At 39.5% G+C, this 23,002-nt stretch overlaps 3 protein-coding genes across 10 annotated transcripts; 2 read left to right on the forward strand and 1 right to left on the reverse strand.

The window, feature by feature from the left end:
• The first annotated feature begins 2,793 nt into the window (after positions 1–2,793).
• Positions 2,794–6,539, forward strand: sgk2b (serum/glucocorticoid regulated kinase 2b). The gene is made up of 12 exons (XM_061050588.1): positions 2,794–2,992; positions 3,350–3,425; positions 3,516–3,585; positions 3,701–3,726; positions 4,349–4,406; positions 4,503–4,586; positions 4,668–4,799; positions 5,054–5,166; positions 5,492–5,711; positions 5,800–5,955; positions 6,037–6,126; positions 6,207–6,539. Exons 1-12 carry the CDS (start codon positions 2,926–2,928, stop codon positions 6,366–6,368), a joined length of 1,254 nt encoding a protein of 417 aa, XP_060906571.1. The 5' UTR covers positions 2,794–2,925; the 3' UTR covers positions 6,369–6,539.
• Positions 6,540–6,935: 396 nt separating this feature from the next.
• Positions 6,936–9,109, reverse strand: LOC132984000 (putative transmembrane protein 244). Its single transcript, XM_061050598.1, has 6 exons — positions 8,774–9,109; positions 8,356–8,441; positions 7,595–7,668; positions 7,390–7,515; positions 7,254–7,298; positions 6,936–7,064 (listed from the first exon to the last, which is right to left on the reverse strand). Exons 1-6 carry the CDS (start codon positions 8,804–8,806, stop codon positions 6,970–6,972), a joined length of 459 nt encoding a protein of 152 aa, XP_060906581.1. The 5' UTR covers positions 8,807–9,109; the 3' UTR covers positions 6,936–6,969.
• A 396-nt stretch (positions 9,110–9,505) lies between these two features.
• l3mbtl1b (L3MBTL histone methyl-lysine binding protein 1b) lies at positions 9,506–22,916 on the forward strand. 8 transcript variants are annotated; one of them, XM_061050593.1, is made up of 22 exons: positions 9,506–9,527; positions 12,047–12,181; positions 12,779–12,974; positions 13,066–13,321; positions 13,411–13,540; positions 13,894–13,945; positions 14,255–14,349; positions 14,455–14,559; positions 14,676–14,811; positions 14,890–14,981; positions 15,079–15,230; positions 15,817–15,920; positions 16,321–16,406; positions 16,497–16,607; positions 16,701–16,815; positions 17,021–17,138; positions 17,726–17,920; positions 18,052–18,153; positions 18,243–18,307; positions 18,403–18,575; positions 18,806–18,868; positions 21,421–22,916. In XM_061050593.1, the coding sequence occupies exons 2-22, from the start codon at positions 12,071–12,073 to the stop codon at positions 21,547–21,549; spliced, it is 2,586 nt and encodes an 861-aa protein (XP_060906576.1). In that variant the 5' UTR covers positions 9,506–9,527; positions 12,047–12,070; the 3' UTR covers positions 21,550–22,916. The 8 variants fall into 8 exon arrangements, with proteins under 8 accessions (XP_060906576.1, XP_060906573.1, XP_060906578.1 ...); XM_061050590.1 differs by lacking the exon at positions 9,506–9,527 and adding an exon at positions 9,906–10,112; XM_061050595.1 differs by lacking the exon at positions 9,506–9,527 and adding an exon at positions 9,906–10,112 and having other exon boundaries at positions 15,817–15,893.
• Positions 22,917–23,002: the final 86 nt, after the last annotated feature.

Below are 23,002 nucleotides of genomic sequence, written 5' to 3' on the forward strand. Positions count from 1 at the left end.
AAAAGCTGTTATAAATGTTCTAATATATTTATGATCATGTGTTTCCTTAATATTCTGGGCACAAACCCAGAGGTTTAATTAGATAAATCTTAGATTAAGTACTGAGATTTTTTATTGAAGTTTAAAAAAAGAAGTAAAACTACATTGTAAAATGGGAGTTAAAATTATGTTTGGAGAATAATAGCTAGTTTGAAAGTACAGCCAGTAATTACACTCAATGACAAAACATTACCCCTGTGTGTGGTATTATTACTAATGTTCTATCGCACAATTAGCATTGAAGTTATGTATGTTAAAGATGGAGCCTGACGGAATCTGTTGTAAGCTTAAATGTAAACTTGTATATCTTTTACTTTGGTAAAAGTAGTTGTAGGGTAATGCTACAAACTAAAGTCCTGCATTCAAGATGTTACTGAAGTAAAAAAGAAATAGCACCAGATATATTTAATGAACCAAAAGTAAATGGCATTGTGCAGAATGGCCGCACAATGGCCGACATTTTTTCTTCTTTATAATATTGGTTTGATTTAGGATTTTTTTTTATCTAGATAATGTTGATTTGTAGGTTATGTCCATCTATCTATCTTTCTATCAGCTAGACCATATGCTATTAGCTACCAAAAACAGAGAAACCTGACAGGGCCTTTGTATTGTGTAGTGTAGCTGGTGCCTAAAATTTTTTTTTTGCTGCTGAAGTGGGTCTGAAATTAAACTGCTTTGGCGCATCTTTTCCTAGGTGAACAAAAAATCTGTATGCATCTATGACTCCCAGATACTGGACTGCAGAAAAGTGGACTCCAGCTAAAACACATCTCTGAGTTTGAAGTATATTAATTGTAAATGGGTGAAATGAGATGACTTCGATAAGAGGACTAATAAAGAAAGAGAAGAAGGCAATAGTGCTGATAATGGAGCTTTTTTTCTCCTGTTAGGTGTAGTCATTCATACAATCACAGCATATAATCTGTCCTGACCGGTGGAGTTTGCCAGTATAATGGTGGGCCTCAATACCCGTAGGAATGCTGTTACACTGTTTAGCTATGTTGTGTAGTGTTCAGTGCCCCATCTGTTGCATGCCAGCAGAAGCAAACCAGACATGGCCAGTTCCTCTGTGGTGTCAGAGTGATGGGACATGAGATGTCAGACTGGTCGGTCAGAGCAGAGACTAGTTCACTTTGTGGTGACAGGTGGGAAGATGAGGAGGGTGGTGGTGGTAGTGGGGGTGGGGGGTATCATGCCTCCACTGTAACAGACAGGAACCTCCCCCCTGTTGCTGTCCGAGGATCGGCTTTCTGCAACAGTAACCAAGACACCTTGTACCAACTCTGCCTTGAACCCTGCTGCTCCAAATTTAGACACAGAGACTCAGGGACAAACTGCACAGTATGTCCAATTCATCTCATTTACACCCTCGTAATACTGACTGTGATACCAAGGCACTTTTCTATCACTCATTCCCCGTTCACAGCAACACTACCTGTTCAAAGCAAAGTCATTTTGTACCCCTCGGTCCTTTTCTCAAGAATTTGCTTTCTGCTAACTGCGCCAGCCTAAAGATACTTTGTCTTTCTCATCAATGTATTATGTGATCATATGTTGTTATGAATGTGTGCATATATTCAAATCCCCAACAGGATAATTTGATCTTGATAGTGTCTTTGACTTTCGGCGCATATAAACAGCAGAGATAAAGTCAACAAGCCACTAGAGTTTGGTCATATATCACCATCATAAAAGTGGGTCTGTGGTGGTGTGGACAGGCCCTGATATTACTCATGTGTGCAGAAGCCACATGAGACATGCAGAAACTATTTTGTCATGTGCTGGAATGCTATCATAATGAAATGTACACATGTAAGGTGACCTATTAACTATCCTTAGGCTCAAAAAGAAGCTGCCAGTCTTTGGTCATCCAAAACAATTTGAGTTGTGTGCATGACCCAAATAAATAAACAATCGTATGTAAAGTTCTTTAGATATGAACCTTGATTGATTACATCACAGATAGTATCATTAAAGGGCAGTGAGCTCATGAGTATACTGTTCCAATTTTCTTAGGGGGACATGAACTCTGTGCTACCTTCAAGGGCCAACAGATCCTTTAACTTAAGACCTGAGGAACCCCGCTTGTCCTGCATTACACTCTTTACTTATTAGTTAACTTTATAAAAAAAAAACATTCAGACCAATTGTCCTAAAAAAGCATATAGATTTTAGCCCTCAGTACATTTTAACAGATTATTTTTTATAACAACACATAATCATGTGCTGAAATAACATTGGCCCTAGCATAGTAGCCTACACTTACACTTGCACTTGAATTTGAGTGGCCTATCTTATTTATGTATTTACTTGTATAAAAACTTTTTGGTTGTATGTTAAACAGTCAATCATAAAGTCATTTATCTTAACTTCTTGGACCTTAAGCTTTTATTAAATTGAAACTATAAAAAAAGTTTGGAGGTGAAGATTTATGTAAGTACTGCTAATTACTCATAAACATCTAAAATGTGACAAGAAACCTCATGATTCTCTTTTGTCAAATGTCAAAAAGACTTGGAACTTATTGGCCTATAACAATGCATTTCACTTTCAAACAGTTGTTACAATTAATGGAGTATATATGAAGTCTACAATTTTAGGTATAACATTATAAAAACATTCATTTTGTGGTTGAAAAATGACTTCCGTAAACGAACTTACTTCACTTAGTTTTCGCACACATTGTATCTTTGAAATCTCCGAGGGTACTTAAACGCAGCCTAACCCATGATAACTACAGCGGTTCTTGAACAGAGCACAAACCATAGGCTCCAACCTATGGCTCCAACGCGCTGAAAGTTTTGGAAATGCGATGCAGGCATGACTGTCACCTTTTAACAGGCTTCAAAGAGTTTCAAAGTTAGTCAGTTTAAATTAATCCAGATGACCGTGACCCAAGAACGGCCGCTGACCTATGCCAAAATGAGGGGGCTTCTGTCTTTTTTCTCAGGTAAGTGCAGGTTTTCTTACTTTTTTGTTTTTACTCTATTATGCTAATGAATCAGAGTAACCATAGCAACGTAGTAGAAAGTAGCCTTTAAAGCTTGCTTACAAAAATCCTTCAACGAGACAAACTGAGTTTCTATGAGAAAAAAAACTGAACCCAATAGTATTAGACGATGGTGTATTGGAGAACCTTATCAAAGCTTGGAATGATAAAACATTCATCAACACTATATTACAAAATATTCTTAACTCTTAGTTTGTTTAAGTCATGGCGACCACTTCACCTATCTAGTGTCTAATGCTAAATACAGCTGTTGAACTCTTATGTAAGGGTCTAGTTAACCCCCTGACCGTCTTACAGCTCTGCTCAAGGGGAAGAAAGTTGGCTTCAGTCAGTTCCTACACAAACTTGTTTCCAGTCAACAGCTATGCCAACAGTAAGTAAGCAAAAATGTAGGATTTCAGTGTTTTACATTTGACTGAATCTGATGAAAACTGACAAACTGTTTTTGACCTCCTGTTTTAAGCCTGGACCCTCAGAAAATCATTGAAAGACAGAGGAGATGGAGGAGAGAGAGGGAGGAGAAAGACACAGAGGTGAGTCATTTAGTGGAGGACGTTTTTTTTAAAAGACTGTTGCTGAGTGTTGACAGGAGATGAAACTAAATATGACCTCCTGACCTTGCTGCCTCTGTGTCTTTTCTCTCCTCAGCGCCAAGTGAACACAGAAACCTCACAGTAAGTTGTTTCCCTCAAACACCACAAAGTATTTCTTGACAGAAAATAAAACCATTTTGCAGTTACTTCACATTAAGGACCAACTCTTTCCTACTTCTGCAGATGCTACTGTTTTCTTGAATTGCCTCTACTACAATTAATATTAATTAAGCAGCTGTAATTCTATTTCCTTAAACGCAAACCTTAGAGCAATTTTTTCAAAAGAAAATAGTATTTTTTGCAATTCAGCTGTTTTTTCTTCTTATATATTATTCTATGGGGGTCCCAGATCATCTGCTGTGGGCCTTTTTGAGCCTTTATTAAACAAATAGCAATGAATTAAATAAATAATTACTGACAAACAAGTTTTGTAGAGTGTAAAATACTGTTGAGCAGCATCATGTCTGACTTTTCATTACAACACAAATCACTATGTGCATGGTAGGTTTTTTATTTCCGTGAGAAGACAAAATACATACGTAACAACAACTGCAGCTCTGTTACTGCTATCTAACTCTTTGATTATTTATGCACCGTGTGCTCTTTTTTTTGGACTATTTTGCTCTTTGCAGCTGTAAACTCTGGAAATGTCCCCGTTGTGGGATAAATGCTCATCTTATCTTATATGTCATGTGTTGAACAGGATGAAACCATCTGATTTTGACTACCTCAAAGTTATCGGCAAAGGAAGCTTTGGAAAGGTAGATGTTTTTGTTATTATAAATGATTGTACTTGTGCATGTAAGTGTGTTATTTGGGATAGTGTATGACTCAGCTCCTTTACACAAATGTTACAGGTGCTACTGGCAAAAGACAGAAAGCATGGAGGATACTATGCTGTGAAAGTGCTGCAGAAACAGATGATTGTCAAGAGAAAAGAGGTATCTTTCTATCTATCTATCTGTCTCTCTGTCTTCCTGTCTTTAGCTGTCAATCTGTCTGAATGTGTTGTGTCTCTTTAGCAGAGGCACGTGATGGTTGAGAGGAGTGTACTGATGAAAGGACTACAACATCCATTCCTGGTGGGGCTCCACTTTTCTTTCCAGACCTCAAACATGCTCTACTTTGTCCTGGATTACGTTAATGGAGGCGAGGTATGTGTAAAAAAAGTTCTATTTTTTTTCTTTGGTCTAACATTACTCTTTATGGATGGAAACAAAGTGAGAAATTAAATTAAATGTAGACATCTCTAGCATATTAATGACAGATTTTGTATGCCTACAACTTAGTTTTAGAGTCATTTAGTGATCACCAGTCAGCAAGCAAAACTAATTGTAAGCAGTGTCTCTGTGTTGAATTTGTTGTCTTCGTGAAACAAGTTGATGTGACCTCAGCTTTTCATCCTCAGCTCTTCTACCATCTTCAAAGAGAAGGGTCCTTTCCTGAACCCAGAGCTGCCTTCTACGCTGCAGAGATGCTCATGGCGCTAGGCTACCTCCACTCTCTTGACATCGTTTATAGGTACAACAAAAACAAAGACACAGACACAAATATACAAGCCATTGTAAAGTAATCCTCCAAAATGTTTTTTTTCTCATCACTTGTTCCATTATTGACGCATGCAGTGAATCCCCAATGAAATGTTCACTTTAGTGAGAGCTCTGCATAAATAATTGCATCCCTAAAAACCAGTTCTCAGATGCCACATAAAAAAATCAAAAGGAAAGGCTACCAAGGTTAAAGTACACAAAACTGGAACAGAAATACCAGGATTAAGATAACACAAGCTTTTGCAAGGCCTTGCAGAGCAATCCAACACTTTTATCCCATTTCTTACTCTTGACAGAGACCTGAAGCCAGAGAACATTCTGCTCGACAGTGGGGGTCATGTGATGCTGACGGACTTTGGCCTTTGTAAAGAAGGGGTGGCTACAGGAGGGATTATGCACACGTTCTGTGGGACTCCGGAGTACCTTGCTCCAGAGGTGCTACAAGGACAACCGTACAGTCCAGCAGTGGACTGGTGGGGCCTAGGCACTGTGCTGTTTGAGATGCTCTATGGAATGGTAAGTTCAGGGGTAGGAATCTCATTTGTATCATCATATTAACACTGCCATGTTACTTCATCTTCTCTTTTTTTTCTGCCTCTCCCAGCCTCCGTTTTACAGCCGGAATACGGCAGAGATGTTTGAGAACATACTTCACGCACCGCTTCAGCTGCGCATTGGGGTCTCTGATGCTGCCCGCTCACTTTTGGAAGGATTGCTGCAAAAAGATGTCAAAAACCGCTTAGGGGGGAGCGATAACCTTGTAAGTGCAGTTACAACAAAAAGGTTATGATGCATACAAACATCTGACTTACATTGAAAACTGATTCCAATGTGTGTCTAGTTGGAGCTGCAGGATCATTCCTTCTTTGCATCCATTAACTGGGATGACCTCCTGGCCAAGAAAATAAAGCCCCTGTTCATCCCAAATGTGGTACGAATAATTCCGATTTTTTTTTACTGCACCATGGACTTGGGTGTGTATTTTTTGTAATTCCACTCTCTCTTGTCCAGACCGGTCCATGTGATGTCAGCTACATAGATCCCGAGTTCACGTTACTGCCTGTCCCTGGCTCTGTGAACGAGAGGTGCAAGGCAGGCGGGACCAGCGAGGCCTTCCCAGGATTCTCCTTCATGAACCCTGTGGAGTACGTGTCATTCGAGCCAGTTTCATAACCACAAATCCTCTGGGAGCATGTTTGTTAAATTATTTATTTTTCATAAAATATTAAATCAAAGCCTTTTTAAAAAAAACTTGAGCAAAATATTCTTAAACCAACACTGCAACGGTCTGTATGTTTCTCTGCTTACACACTCAATAGAAGTGTTTCTAAGTAATTGCTGTTTTAGCATTAGTCCATAATGTGAAATAGGCTGGTTACTGTTTCACAAGTCCTACCTACCTCTATTTAGTGAAAGGACACAACAATTAATGTTCCATCTGGACCGTTACATTTTTAGAACTTTACATTTTATATCACATTTTATATATATTTACAGACTTGTATTGCAACTGTCCCATTTCTCTTTCACATTCACAGCTTACAGTGGTACTGCAGATACTTCACAGGGCGCCTTAAAAACCTGCATTGTGCATTATCGATCTTCAGGCATTTACATAAAATAGGATGCCAATCTGTTGGCAACACTCTAACACAAATTTTGTCGTGATAAACAGAAAAACCCTTTCACTGTTGAGCATCATATGTGTGTTTCCAGGGAGAGATCATCCGGTCGATCCTTTCCTCCTTACTTAAAACAAGCAGCTTTCTGTCTGTCAGTAGATGCTGAAGGATGCATAGCTCTGGTCACTTTGGCATGTGAAGTAAGCAATCAACTGACCATTGCAGATCATCAGAAACAAGCCGCTCCCTATTGAACAATAACCAAATAAAAATAATTAAAGTTGGAGCAATATCGTTGAGACTTATAACCTAAAAGTTGCAGGAGCGGATTAACAATTCTACAATTTATTTAGCAGACACTTTTGTCCAAAGCACCTTACATCTGAGCAGAAGTATAACACAAGCAAGGATCTAGAAGGGAGAAACATTAATTTACCTAAAGCCAGCCACCATTGCCAAACCATAGGGAACTCTAACATCACTGCAACAGAGAAATAAAATGTTTGATTTCACAAAATATTTTAAAATTTGTAAGTACTTGTGTAGATGTATAGTTAGATTTTTCCACTCACCTAGGCTGGTGATCATTACATGTAGAAGGGTGACAGTGAGCGCGTAGTCCCAGACACGCCTCTTCACCACCGCAGCAAACAAAAGACCGCTGCAGAAGTAGGTGAGCTCCAAGGAGAGGAGGTTCACTGAAAAAGAACCAACATAACAAAGTGACAAAAGTTCATACCCATAGATAACAACATTGGCTTCATTTAGTGTGCTCACCCAAGTATTTGGAGTTTGACTCAGCAGGCTCAGTCTTAAAGTCGAATGGAATCAGCCCGTCAAAGTGATGCAACCTGATTGAGGTTTTTTTTTTGGAGCAAAATTTTAGAGAAGAAACTCATCACATGAAGACACAATTACTAAACACAAAAAAGTGCATTTTGACAGAGTGCAAGAAATAAGACCAAGGAATACTGGAGTGATAAAGAAAGGCATTTTAGTATCTAAACAGTAATAAAAACAATTAGTACAGAGCATGTTACTGTGCATATGTTCACTTTGTAATAAATAATGAATAAATAGAGGGGTAGAATATCAAGGATGAACAAAAGAATACATACAGCAGTTGCACATAGGAAAAAATATTGTGCATATGTTCAGAAATAAAAGCTTGGGATAGTTTATGATTACAAAATAGGTCATGTATATACAATATGGACAGTAGTATAAATGTGTCTATGAACTATATGTATGTATGTGTGTATACAATAAGAATGTATGGAAAGGTATAGTCATTATTAGTACCATGTTTTCAAAAGTTTGAAAATCGATACATCTTTATTATACTTTCGCAGTTATTTATCTTTTTCACTTGCAATATAGTGATATGTAATTTCCAATAAAAAAAATCTGTATGTTCATATTGTTTAGGAGCCAGCTGATTGTTAAGCAGAAATGTCAGGAGAGACTCTGGGGGATGCTTTGAACTGCTGGTTATGAGCGCGTGTGTGGCTGTGCGCATGCGTGTGAGATGTCCTCACCTGAAGGCACCGAAGCACACACTCCCAATAATGTAGAAAAGGGAGTAAAATATGAGCAGACACAGCAGCAGATTGAAGAGCACGGCCTGTCAGAAAAGAGTATTTCACAACACAGTAACTAATTCATACTGTGGACAACAGTGCATATTTTCCACCTAACGCAACATTACAAACACGAACCGCGTCTGCAGTCTCTCATATCTTAGGCTATCAGCTTGCCATGGGAGGGATGAGAGCTGTGGTAACGCATACATACAGCGACTCTCATCTTCTGCACAATCTCACCGACTGTTTTATCTGTTGTGCATTATCTTCATTCTGGTATCAGGCATGATTTTTCAACAGTCGACCCAGATTTACGGACTGACAGCCACTAAGAGGAACTGAGCAGGCTACATAATAACACATCAACTCCTACCTTTGAGTCGACTGCTTTTCCTTTGAATGCCATCTCATGGTTTGTACTAAATGTTGTAGGCTATTGCACAATAATCCAAGCTGCAGCACGATACAAGACCCCGTTAATCCCTGCACAAACTGGACTTCTCTCGCCATCTAGCGACGGATACAGGATAGGAACTTGCACCGCCGCTGTTTCCACAGGCAAGCACTGAACTCAATTCACCTCGTTTTAGGGCGGCCTTTGTTGACTAAAACACAGACACATCTCCCCGTGTACCTGTTAGTAAGCAACTTAACTCACATTCGCGACTTCTACGGCGATCATACGAGAAGAGGGTGTGCAATTTCATTAAAACTATGACTAAAAAATGTCCCATTAAATGTGTAGCTTTATTATACCGGAGATACCACAACCGCCCAATGTGGGAGGGAATAAAAAAACTGCATGATAGCTGGCGATAAAATGAAAGAACATGAGTGTTAGGAACACCAGCGAACTAACAAATACTCAGTAATAATTGTAAAGACCCCGCAGACACGGAATTAGTACGCATAGGCTCACGATTGAATTAAAGGGATTAGCTGTCACATTACAACCATCAACCATCTAGTAGCCTAACAAGTGAGGTCATACCAACACAGAGCCGAAGTAGCTCACAAGATGTTGACTTTTTAGACAGAGAATAAACTAACACACGTATTATGACGTGACGGGTTTATTGTAGGCTGAACTGGAATAGTGTGTACATCTTGTTCGGCTTTATTTCAGGGTAAGACCACCTCAAAACGCACCGACCGACATGTCCGTATAGGTGTTTTAAAAGCAATACCAGTTTTAAATTACATGCACAGCCACGTTTTTGTGTTGTTGTTTTGTTTCTGATTGGAAATAGCAGTTCAGGAATTTGACAGTCCTAGACATTTAATCCGACAGTTAGCATCGTGTGCGAACTGACTATCGCCACTGGTGTAATTGCACACAGAAATGTGTTGTTTACGGTCGTCTGTGGTGTGAAAGTGAGGAATACACGGTATATAAACCGGTCCTCCGCGGTCATAATGGAAGACACTGCGGTCTCTGCGCTTCATTGAGACACAGTCGTACTTCTTTGAGGACACACTTCTTTAAAGGTTGATGCGAGCAAACAGGGGGTTTATACTCCAGCTCATCGGTTATATTCCTAATATCGGCACTGAATTGAGTTTTTGGGCTTGTTATTCGCAGAAACAGGCCCGGTATTGACCACCGATAGTAAACTGAACTTTTCCGAGACCCAAAGTTGTCAGGCAGCGCATCTTACCACGCATGCGCATCCTTCTATCCAGCTCTAAATAAGAGTTAAAACAGAAACGAGGTGAGTTCCACATTTTTAAACAATACGGGTGTTAATACTCATTCATTGCCTTTAACAATGGTACATTTTGAAAACAGACCTTTGTGTTTTTTTTTTTTTGATTGGCGTTAGTGAACGTTATTTCCACTCTGATTTAAAAACGGCAAGAATAAATCGTTTTTTTTTTTTTTTTTTTCAAGTTTCTATTGAAGAATTTAAAGAAGCAACAAGGTTGAAGCTCGTACTTGTAGGACAATGTTACTGCAAGTGTGGGATATATTGTGCGAAATAATGGCGTTTTGCAAAATGCGTTTTTCCCATTGTTATAAACCGGGAAACTTATTTATTACAGATTGTCCTTAGCTGGCTGCATCCAGTCATAATGCTACGGCTAGCCGTCGAGCAACCCTCAGTTCATCTGAACGGAGCGGAGCTAGCTGACTGTTAGCTTCACGTCAGCGCTAGCTAGCAACCTGGGCTGACATTCCGTGACAAGGGGAAAGTGAAGAAAATAACCCGAGTGAAGAAAAACACCAAGTCAGGAAATTACACAGCAAGCGTTCGATATTGTTCGACGCGTAGCGGCTTTGCAGGATTTGTTTAAATGGGTAACTTGAGTAATTTACATAGTTTAAACGTGTTGGTGGCCTCTTCCTATGCTCCGCCATTTTGTATAAGACGAATGCTAATCATGGGCGCTCTTACATACACTTTATTTATGACTAGAATAAAACTGACACACTTAAGTGCAAAGTCAAACTTGTTGCAAATGTATTAGCTTCGATTGTTCTATACTTTTCACATACTTATGACCTACATGAAAACAGAAAATATCACCTTAATGTATTGTTGAACATGCGTCAGGACCAAAACGTTATATCGTTTTATTAGTCCATTAAAAACGAGTTTAAGTTTGCACAATCAGTGCAGGAAACAGTGTTCGCTGCACAGTTGTTATACAAATTACCCTCGCACGTATTCTTAGCCAGAAAAACAAGCGGGTTTTAGAGATACTGTTAAAACGAGGAAAAGATGAACTTATAGGGTAAACTTCAAGTTTAGACATATTTCCCCATGTTTGTCACTGATCCTGATCAAGGTTCAGTCTAATGCCACCGTTTGTGCATTCATTTCTGTGTTTGTTGATCAGTAAAACAATAATATTTCTGACTGTTTTGTCTGAAAGCGAAGTGCATGGTGGATCCTGCAAGCCAGCACACAGTCGCCCTCCAGTGGTGATGTGAGGCACTGCTGTTTACAAGTGCAGGTAGAAACACTCAGTGTGGCTGGCAGCACTTTGTAGGTTCAACCAGACAGTGACAGTCATTAATACACTACACACAAAACTGTTCTTTCAGTTATTCAACCTTTTGTTATATTTTTACATTTTGTGTCAGTTTTCAGGATATGACATCACTTTTGACATGACTGTTTTTTTTTAATTTTTTTATTAGGTGCAATAAAGCGACAAACTGGTGATATACAAATGAGGGACAAAAAAACCCAAACAGACAAGGTCAGGACAACGACTCCAAAATACAGTAAACAATAAAATAAAACAAATAAAGACAGAAAAATACTAAGACATCAATAGACACACGTCAGACTACGAACAGAAAAACTACAAAACTATATGAAATACCTAAGAAAGGATACAAAAAGTGAAAGAAGTGATGGAGAGAAAGGGAGGGAGAGAAGGTGCTTAGTAAAGGGGACTTGAGAGGTAGAAGAGAGTTGAGGAGTTGAGCAGTATGTGTTGGTATGTGTTGAATATGTTGATGTTGAACAATGTTGTGGTGTGAGAGTTTGTGTAATGATTATGTTTTAGGGGAAGTTGACTGCAGCCGGGGTTTTGGGTTTGGTTTGAGCGTTATTTGATTGGAGGGGAGGATGGAGGGAGAGGCAAAGCTATTCTTTTTCTTTTCTTTGACATGACTGTTTTTATGTTTTTTCAGGTTGGGGATATTGGAGGAGTGGGAATGACTGACACTCCACCAAGTGATGCCCCCTCCCAGGGAGCTGAGTTTGATATGATGGGTGCTCTCGACTGGAAGGATGGTATTGCCACGCTGCCAGGCAGTGACATCAGGGTAAACAAGAGAAGTTTATGTGTTGATAGGCTCATCTCTGATTGTGTAAATGTATGTGTACACGTCTGTGATCACACACAGATCCATAAAGGCAGTGTCTTCTGTTGTATATGTAGCAGGTATGCAATATTACCATCTCATTTAACTTTGTAAACCTCAAAACCAGCCAAAGTGCTCCAATTAAGTCTCATACCAGTACTGGTATGAAACTTCATATGGAGGCCTAATTTGACACTGGGTTTTGAAACTATGCTAACATCAAATGTTGCAATGTGAGTACTGATAGAAAACAATCTCGTTTGTCTCTTGCAGTTTCCATTAATCTTACCAAGTGGCTTGCTTAAAGGCATAATTGGAAATTTTGGGAGCATCTAGCTTTTATAAATACCAACACCAATTTTTCATTTCATTATAAAGCTGTGAGATGGTTGGCTTGGTTAACTCATTAAAACTGATCTTATTATTATTTTGTCTGTGAATAACTACATTCATTTAGAGATGGGATGTTCAGGGTGGTGCATCTTCTTGGCTCAACAGTTTACTAAAAGAGACTTTAAAAAAGTGTCTAATTGTGTTGTTTTTGTTTGTTTCTTTCAGTTCCGCATGACAGAGTTTGGGACTCTTGAGATTGTTGCAGACATAGAGGTCAAGGGGCCGCAGGCAAAACCTAAATCTGAGACCTCGGACCCGGCACAGTCTCAAACTCCCACCCCTCCACCAGAGAACCAATCTCAGACTGGCACAGCTATAACACCAGCTGCTAAGATTCAGCCAGGATCATCTCAAGGTAAAGGTGTGACAGCATAAGTTTAAACCTAACAGAATTGTTATTAAAAGACATGCAGTGTTTACTTTTTACACTACTTTTTGTTTTTTGTTTTAAGTGAAGAGTTTCAGCTCCTTCATCCTGTTTCGTCCTCCAGCCCCCCGTCCTGTGCTTCTGTCCTTAGAGGAGGGCCCCAGTATGGAGGGTCCCAGTGTGGAGGTTGGCCCAAGTGTTGAAGTTGGCTCTAATGCAGCAGACATGGGCCCAAATGGGGAGCTGTCTAGGTGTCGGGCATGCGGTGGCAGCGTTTCCCAGGATTCCCTCATTCAGGGCAAATTCTGTAGCTCCATTTGTGCCCAGCCCTCCAGTGGCAGGTAAAAACAAATGACAAAGTGAATTCTCTCTGTGTTCAGAATATTTATTTTCTTGTTTCATCACAAGAGAAAATGTCCCATTTCGGCAGGTCGTCTCCAGGGGAAGCGAGAGAGAATCAAGCAGTAGAGGGTGAGAGGCTGGGCAAACGTGTGCGTAAAAAGAGGAAGATCTACATGGATTCTGGCGACGAAGAGGAAGATAATCAAGATGAACCAGAGGTAAGGAAAAAAGTCTCTTGTCTCCAGTTGTCTTCCTATTCAGAGCTGTTTTCCTCTAAAGTGTTCATTGCCTAGTTTAATGGGAAGGGTCTTGCAAAAAGAGGCAAAGGGACAAGAATTGAAAAATAGCACAATTATAAACCTGTGCAACACGTCAGTTTCTTTCTCTGCATTGAAACTATATTAAACTGCATCAACCATATTAAATAGAATACATTCTATTTGAATTATTTTCTATGGATATTCTCTCTCGTTTCCTTTTATATTTTAATATTAAGAATCACACAAGTTAGGTGAGATAAAAATATTCAAATTTTGGTTATTAACATGTTATTTCATCTTCTCCTTTGTAGGAAAAAGCAAAGACTGCCAAAGGCAGAAGAGGTGCCAAAATTGCCAAACTGGGTATGTTAGAGTGCTCTCATTGTCTCTCATTGTTTCTTACTCCAAACCGACAACGTGCACTGAAATAAAGACTGTAAAGGGCGTTTAATACTTACGATGTCATTTAATGCCTTAGACAAAGTCTTTTTACTCCTAGTTATCTTCTTATATGAACTCTGATTTCACCATTTTAGAAAATTGTCCCAGAAATTGAACTTAACTAGAAATTAATCATTTGAGGTCACAAGTTTCTTCAGAAATAGAATGTGATGGAGCTTCTTGTGCACAAACTGCAGTATATAACACTCATGTATTCATTCCTTTATTTAGTGACTGCCCCAACCAGTAAGAAACGTTCATGGAGCTGGCCTGCTTACTTGGAAGAGGAGAGGTCGATCGCCGCTCCTGTTAAACTATTCAAAGAGGTATTTTTTTCCTCTACAATCACCAGCCCCATTAATGTTCTTTAAACTCTTAACAGATGGATTTGCTTAATCATGACTCTACTATGATGTGAATTTGTTTCTCAGCACCAGTCGTTTCCTCAAAGTAGGAACAGCTTTAAGGTGGGAATGAAGCTGGAGGGGCTGGACCCGTCTCACCCATCTCTGTTCTGTGTGCTCACTGTTGCAGAGGTACTGTTACTGATTGTTGACGTGTATTATGTCTATTGAAGGACAAAATACATCTTTATCTCTGTAAATAATGAAGAACTTGAGTCATACTTGTGCACTATCACTTTGTCTCTCAGATCCAAGGCTACAGGGTAAGACTCCACTTTGATGGTTACCCAGAGTGCTACGACTTCTGGGCAAACGCAGACTCGTGGGATATGAAACCAGCCGGCTGGTGTGAGAAGAATGGACACAAATTATTGTTGCCTAAAGGTAAAAACAGACACAGACACACATTAAAATCTATGCATGATTTAATGAGCAACCCACTAGAGTAAGTTTGTCTTGCAGGCTGTAAGGATGGAGAGTTTAATTGGAGCATGTATGTGAAGAACTGCAGGGGTCAGCTGGCCCCAAAACACCTTTTCAAAAGCCTAAACACGGTCAGTGTTAATCCTTATCTGTTGGCTCAAAAACCTTCAGACTGTCCTTTAATTTAAGATTTGTGTTTTCTAATTGCATTTTTTTTATTTATTCTAGTCTGTGACACCGTCTGGCTTTAGAGCAGGGATGAAGCTGGAGGCGGTTGACAGAAAGAACCCGACATTGATCTGTGTAGCAACCATTGCCGCTGTGGTCGACAACCGATTGCTCATACATTTTGACAACTGGGATGACACGTATGATTACTGGTGAGAGCTGAGAACAAGATCGGAAGAACTGGTCGCACATAAAGATTATCCCCAGCCAAATGGAAGGACTGCTGTAGCTTTAAATCTAAATAAAATCTATGGTAGTACAATCTCTTTTCTAAACCAGACTCCAGCTGTTATGTATGTATTTAAGGAAGGACATAATAGGTGAATTGAATGAGGTTCTGACATGTTTGGGAAGTTGAACAAAAAAGTTTTGTATAGTTGTAAAGTATAGTAGTATAGTTTAAGCCTGGACAAACAGGTTTTTTTGAAGTTACTTTTGGGACTGAAGAGAAACAGGAAATGTAGGGAGGAGAGAGTGGGGGAAGACATGCAGCAAAGGGCAGAGGTCGGACTCGAACCCTCAGCCGCTGCGATGAGGACTACAGCATCCGTACATGGGGCTTGCTTCATAACCGCTAGACCATCAGCACCCACAGACATTCATGCTTAACTATAGAGCTGGTGCGGCACTGGGCACATTAGAAAAAGTTCCCAAAAGTAAATTACTACATAAATATAGGTCAATCCTACATCACTGTTATTGAGTGCCTGTTTTACTGGTTGTTGTTTTTCTCTGAAGGTGTGACGCTAGCAGTCCGTACATCCATCCTGTGGGGTACTGTGAAGAGGCTGAGCTAACTCTGACCACTCCAGCTGGTAAGACACAGACCAAGACACATGTGGGTCAGTATAAACTCTTTTCATATCTTGTAGGGACCAAATAATGCAGAGTCTTACTTTGTTAGAAATGAATGCTAATACATACAAAGATTCTGTTAATAAAGATGATAAAACTATTGTTTACTTCTGGCATCAGTGTATGTTATTTACTATGATATTAGCATTACATCTGTCTATTTTTGTATAGAAAGTGGTATACACATTTTTTTGTAAAGTTTTAAATGTTAGAAATGGATTATAAGGTGTATTTAAGCTTAATTTAATCAGTTTCATGTGGTCGCCCAGATTGTTGCTAGTTTTTTAATCCACAGGGTGTAGATAAAGAAGACTGAAGCTTCTTTGTAAATGTATGAACTTTCTGCAGAGGGGATAGATCTAATCAGTGTTTATTTGCTCCTTTCAGAATATAAGCAGCCCAAGAGTTTCTCATGGGAGAAGTACCTGGAAGAGACGGGCACACAGGCTGCTCCTGCTCGGGCTTTCAAGCCGGTACAGATATACCAACACAGTCAGATTTATAACAAGTATATTATTATTAGTGATATGTTAGTGATATTTCTTTATGCCCCGTGTTTGCAGCGACCTCCACACGGCTTCCAGATTGGCATGAAGGTGGAAGCTGTGGATAAGAGGAACCCCATGCTCATCCGCGTTACAACCATAGCAGACACAGAGGAGCACCGACTAAAGGTACGAGATTTATCCTCGCAGAGATGTTTTTTTTATGTTCTCTGTAATGAGATTTGGTCTAATACTCCTTTTGCTCCCTGTCTTCTCACCTAGATTCATTTTGATGGCTGGAGTTCAGAGTATGACTACTGGGTGGAGACTGACTGCCCTGATCTGCACCCTGTAGGCTGGTGTCAGAAAACTGGACATCCACTACAATATCCTAATGGTGAGACCTGTTTAAGACAAGATCTGTCTGATATTTAGTGCAGTCAATCCAAGTTTCTCAGGAAAGAACTTAAATTTCAAAGCGTTGAGTCAGCAGTTTGTCTCCCCTGGAGGTGGTGGTGAATCTTTAATGAAGTTAAAATGGAAATGGTCTTACAGAGTTTTGCATGTTTTTATTAAAACTTGTGTGTGGGTGTTTATTTCAGGCTCCAGTGAATTATTGGCCGCCCCAGGACAGGGATGTCCTACCCCAGGATGCAACGGGGTTGGTCACATCAGAGGACCTCGCTATGGGACGCACTACACGTTAGTAGCATCCACCAGGTTTTGTGCCTTCAGTCTCTTTGTTTTACATTTCATTTGTTCTTTTAACAACTTTTCCTTACTATATCGTGAACCTATCTTCTTATTTTTTTAATTAAAGTTGAATCTTATTAGACTTAATCTATGGTGTAATAATCGTCATTTAAATAATGATAAATCATTTTAAAATACTTTGTAACTACATTATAACCTAAATACTTTTTGAAGTACTTTCTCACTTTCTAATTTCTTCTCCATCTTTGCTGCATCATGTCACTATTTATTAAGCAACACATTCATTATTGAATCTCCTCTCATCCTTTATCCATGTTTTGGGACTGTGTATTTTATAATTACAGAAGGAGAAGCATGAGTCTCCGTGTTCTTAAATGTCATTTATACCCGTGTGGGCTGTCAGCACTGTAAATGTGTTGCTTGTGTTTGTGTGGGAGTTTGAATCCTTAGGGTGATCTCTTGAGCTGCTTTTCCTTCTATTAGTTGTAACCTGTCAAACTGAGACGATGTAAAGGAAAAAGAGGATTTGCTGTGCATAATGTGGAGTGTTTCTTTTAGGATTGTGTAAAGTTTGAATGTCTTTATGTTTGCAGTCAGGTGAGCTGTCCGTACTCTGAGATGAACCTGAACAAAGAGGGCTTGCTTCCAGACCGACTCAGCGGGGAACGACCTCTCACCCTCAGTGGACCTCATCCTCGGGGTCGTCGGCCTGACTCTCAGACAATCGCTACCATACCTACCTCCACAACGCCAGAGCAGCCAGAGGGAGCTGACGACGCTCAGAACAGGTTTGCTGTGCACACTGCTGTCACTCCAAGAACAAATAACACATGTTGAAAGCAATCCGGAGAACTCCTATCACTGTTAGGCATCCAACTCTATCCACTGGTACCTGAGAGCGGGTTATCTGTGTTGCTAGGAAACCGGTGACAGTGGAAGCTGACCGTTCAGGACGCAACAGCCAACAAGAGCCACCAAGTGGAGCTAGTGAGCAGAGCCACAATGGAACGAGGCCTAAACGGTACACATACCATCACTTTGTGCTGTGTAGAAGATTTTCCTCTGTTTTAGAAAGTAACTTCTGATTTCATTTTTAATTTTTGATTACAGGACGGCTCCAGTTCCTAAATATCTGAAAATGCATTACGTGAAAGAGGAAGTCAGCGATAGTAAAGGTGTGTGTGAATTTAAAATGAGACTCAAAAAATGTGAGTACATTAATCACTTACTCACCCCTACTGACACCTCTCCTCCTCCTCACTGTCCTCAGCGTCTCCAGATGCCATCTCTCTCCAGCAGGCCCTCCATGAGTCTGTGTTCTCCCCTGGCATCTCCGCCTCCCCCCCTCACCGGGTGGCTCTCTGCTGGGACAAGCACTGCCAGCTGCTGCCTGAGGTCCTGGGGCTGACTGCCAAGAGAGTGGCCACTTGGAGCTCTGAGGAGGTCAGACATGCTCGCACACATGAAAAGCAGACACATACTCCTCATTCATTCTTCCAACATGCAGGTCCACCGCTCAGTGGCACTGTTCATGTGTTTTAAAGAAGAGATTTATGGCTGTTACAGTGCGAGTCAGGTTAACAACTGAGCTGCACAAGTAGGAAAAAAAATATTGATTATATCATCCCATGTTTGTAGCTTTTTACTCTAAGGTATTACTCTGTGTTCATCAGGTTTCTGGCTTTGTGAAAGGACTGCCAGGATGTAAAGAACACGCAGCTACATTTAAAACGGAGGTAAGCACTTCTTTGCTTGTGATGATTTATTGTACTCTGTGAAGTTACGGCGTGATCACTCGTGTTCGGAATTCAACTTTATTCAACAATGTTGATTGAGAATAGAAATACAAAATAGGAGGAAAAAAACAGAATAAGACACGAGCACAAGCCTGGGCTCCCCTGCTCCTGTAAAAAAAGTAAAAACTTCTTGAGTATCTCATTAAAGAGTTCACTCTGTTATAATACCTCATGGCTTTCCATTTTTTTTTCTTCTGACTTCATTCCATGTAATGTACAGAGAGTGTCTTTATTTGAACAGTGGGGCTGACTTCACTTGTTGTGTTTTTAAAATATATAGTAGACTGTTTATAGAGAGAGAGAGAAGGGGAACACTCTTATCTCTGTTTTTAGTGTAGTGCATAGGTGCTAGATCTTCAGAGTAGATACATAAGGTGCACACAGGTGGATCCATTACATAAGCACTGACTCAATCAGTTCAATATTTAAGTAGTTGTGTTGCTACCTGCTTGTAGTATGTCTGACTTAAACCACATGGAGGAAAAGAGTATCAATACTGTTCAACAAACCTACCGTATTTCCTTTTGTGTTTTCTGTGGAGCTGCATGATTCGATAAAATGTCATTCATTTTTATGAAATTAACATTTAGAGTTTCTAAATAATACATTATTAAAATCATCTTTATAGTTAGTTTAGTGTCTCCTCCCTCAAGGGATGCTTTCAAAAATGAATGCACCCTAATAAGAAGCTAATTTCTTGTTGATAAAAACCAAAATTATATTCAGTAAAGTCAAAGAAGTGCCCCTTTACTACACCATTATATTTATTACATACACAAGATGTCAGCAATCAAATTCATTTTCTTCAGCAAAAATGTCTCAGGTTTTGTTTTTACAACTTTTTGCTTAGGACTAAATGAAACAGTTTAATGTAAAGGGGGCATACTCAGTCTCCAGATATTTGGAAAGTAGCCGGCAGATGTCAAGATCAGGAATACAAAGTAATGATGACGTTGATCTATAACTGCTTGAAGTGTAAATGTTAGGAATAGAGAGGAGACCAAGTCAACTTCTGTTTTTTTTTAGTTCAAAACCTTTATAATTTTCTGCTGTATCTTCTTTAAAGATTCTAAAAAATCTTTACATAAATCTTACATGACAACCAAACTTGAAATGTATAAATTTTATCACAGTTAATATGAAGCTTTCAAGAACACCTTATCAAGTGCAAAGTGCACACTCTGAAGTGCATAAGGGCACACGTTAAAGAGAAATCTTCACGGTTCAAATTGCACAAGTGAACACTTACAATTGCACAGCACACGTTCAAGTGCACACTCTCAGGTGCAACACTGATTTAAAGGGCTAAAAGAAATGAATAAAGCAGTTTCACAAAAATATCAGCAATTCCTAAAAATTCTCTTTAATGCTTAAAGGATGTCAGAGGTGTATGAGCTTAGTTGCAGCTGGTTTGCTTTGCTTGTTGTTTGTTTTAAGGTTATGATTCCTTTACAGAGATCCATAGTATTCACTTAAGTCTTCTCCTCCTCCTGTCCCTTACATTAGCACCTTAGCAAACCTAAGTCATTGATCAAATTAAAATATAAAACATATAGTTAAGAAATAGTTACAAATGCGGGTAATGTGATTGAAATGCTGACCAGCAAGTTGTGGACATGTTTTAATATCCAGCCGCAAATTAACACCTTGAAGACACAAGTATTAAAGGACCAATATATAAGATATCTACTGAATGAAATCATAAAATGACCTTACTATATCATCTGACATTAAGGAAACATGCTATGTTGAAGTGCTGCCTTCTCTGACAACAATACAGGAGCCGGTATGTCCTCCTTCTTAGTTTCATTTCCAGTCCAGAATGGTTGATTGTTGTTTTGACCAGAGAAGGTGGACAGTTTTAAGGAACCCCCACACAGCCGTTATGGACACCCCTCGGTTTGGCAGGCAAACAGCAAACCAGCAGGTGCTGCAGTGATGTAAGCAGGCAAGCAAACTAGTTCAGATATAACTGATTCTACCCGAATTTAAAAGCGTCTGCATTTTTCTAATAAGCTCCACAACCATAAACTTGGTAAAAGTAGGATAAATATTGGAGATGCTATTTAAAATTGGAGAGGTTAGAACTCAGAGAGGTTTCAAGACTGATGCAGAGCTGGTCAAACACTAAAGCTTCTGTTTCCGCTACATGGCAACTGGAGACAGCTCTCTTCAATGTTTTGAATTTGGACCGAAGCATTTTAAACACTGTGTCAGAGTTACATATTGCTCCTTTAACTGTTTTCACTGATGAAATTCCAACAGAGCAGGCCTACACACATTTATTCCTACCAAAAGACCTTTGTATAAACTATCCAGGAGGTATTTTCATGACTTTAGTTAATGTGTAAATTAACAACCTGAGAGTAGACAAAGATCTTTAGAAAATTCAGATTTGGGTAAAACTCTAATCAAAGCCGTTAAAAGTATGAAATTCTGCATCTTTTTGTTATAAAATACAGTCGTTTTTAAAAGCTTTTTTCCTCTTACAGCAAATAGACGGTGAGGCTTTCCTGCTGCTCACCCAAGCTGACATCGTCAAGATCCTGTCAATCAAGTTAGGACCTGCCCTGAAAATCTACAACTCCATCCTCATGTTAAAGAACGCAGACGAGGAGTAAGAGCAATTCCCTCCAGTTCCTTAAACACCCAGCTGAAGACTTTTGATAAAATGAGCCTGAACCAGTTTCATCCATTAGACGCTGCAAAAAAAACTGCAGCTACACAACAGAAACGAGTGAAAGCCATCATCTTGAAAAAAACAACAACAAAAACGTCCATCATCGTGCAGCCCCCCCAAACCCCCATTCCCTTCTCTCTCCATTATTGACTGTACTGATGAACCCTGAGAGAGAGATTTACATGAAACCATGAGGCTTTATTGACTCATATTGTGTTTGTTTACTGAATTATCAAAAAAAAAACTATCGTCACCTTCCATGCTTCTTAATATTGTACAGTTTCTGGATTGGATTTAGTGCCACCGTTCTGTTGCTTTTTCTGTTTTCTTCAAAGAGTAATTGTGCTGGAGCTCACAGATGATAAACAAGCAAGTTTGTGCTTTGCTGCTTTTTACTTGGCAACATCACGTTTTTTTGTTTTTTTTAAGCTGCAAAATACAATCGTGGGGCAGTAAGAGGTTTCTAAATGAGAAACCCAGTGGAGCAGAAGCACTATGTAGTTCAGCCATTGTCCTATAGATGGAGAGAGTGAGCCGCTTTAAAAGCCCAGAGGCAAGAGAGTTTGTTTAAACTGGAGTTGGCTGAAACTGAAAGAGAGGGGGTTGTAAGGTTTGTGTGTGTGTGTGTGTGTGTGTTTGTGTGTGTGTGTGTGTGTGTGTGTGTACAGATGTGACTAAGTGTGTTTGAGAAATGAGCATGTATTTTCCCACCAGTCTGTGTTTGTTGCTTTTCTGGTCAGAGGATTGTTTTGTGACAAAGCAGGGCTAAGGGCTAAACCTTAAATCACGGAAACTTGTAGTCTTTTAAGGTGGAATGAGACGATGAACCAGCTCTGTTCTTCTCTATCAGCTTCATTCTTTTGTTTTCCGGTAACAGCACATGAATATGAATGTTTAAAAAAAAAAAACAGCTTTTAGTTGTGTTGTTGATATTGATCGTCTCATTGTAAATATATATATATATATAAACATCTACAAAAGGACTCTGCTTGCTCCCTAACACAGTTTACTCCTGCTTGGTTATGCAAAGCCTTGACTTCTGTCCACAGGCGAGGACATCGTGGCAGTGAACTGGAAAATATGAGCCTCAATTCATACATAGATTTTGAGAAACAAAAACAAAACATTGTCAATGTCTTTGTAATTCAACTGTACTTCTTCAGCGAGTTGGATTGTGTACATCAGCAACTGTTTATATGCAAACAGCTTTTATTTATGTATTCTAATTTAAGGTAATGGTATGCTGTTTTGGCTCGGAGGTAACTGGCTGTTTGAAGGAATGGGTGAAAATAAATGAGATGTACACTGCCTGCTGTCCTTTGTCTCAGTCATTTGAACAAACACGTTCATGTAGATTACGTAACAGGCAACATCACGAAGGTTGCGATATACTG

Source organism: Labrus mixtus, chromosome 11 (assembly GCF_963584025.1).
Source record: "Labrus mixtus chromosome 11, fLabMix1.1, whole genome shotgun sequence".
Lineage (NCBI taxonomy): Eukaryota > Metazoa > Chordata > Actinopteri > Labriformes > Labridae > Labrus > Labrus mixtus.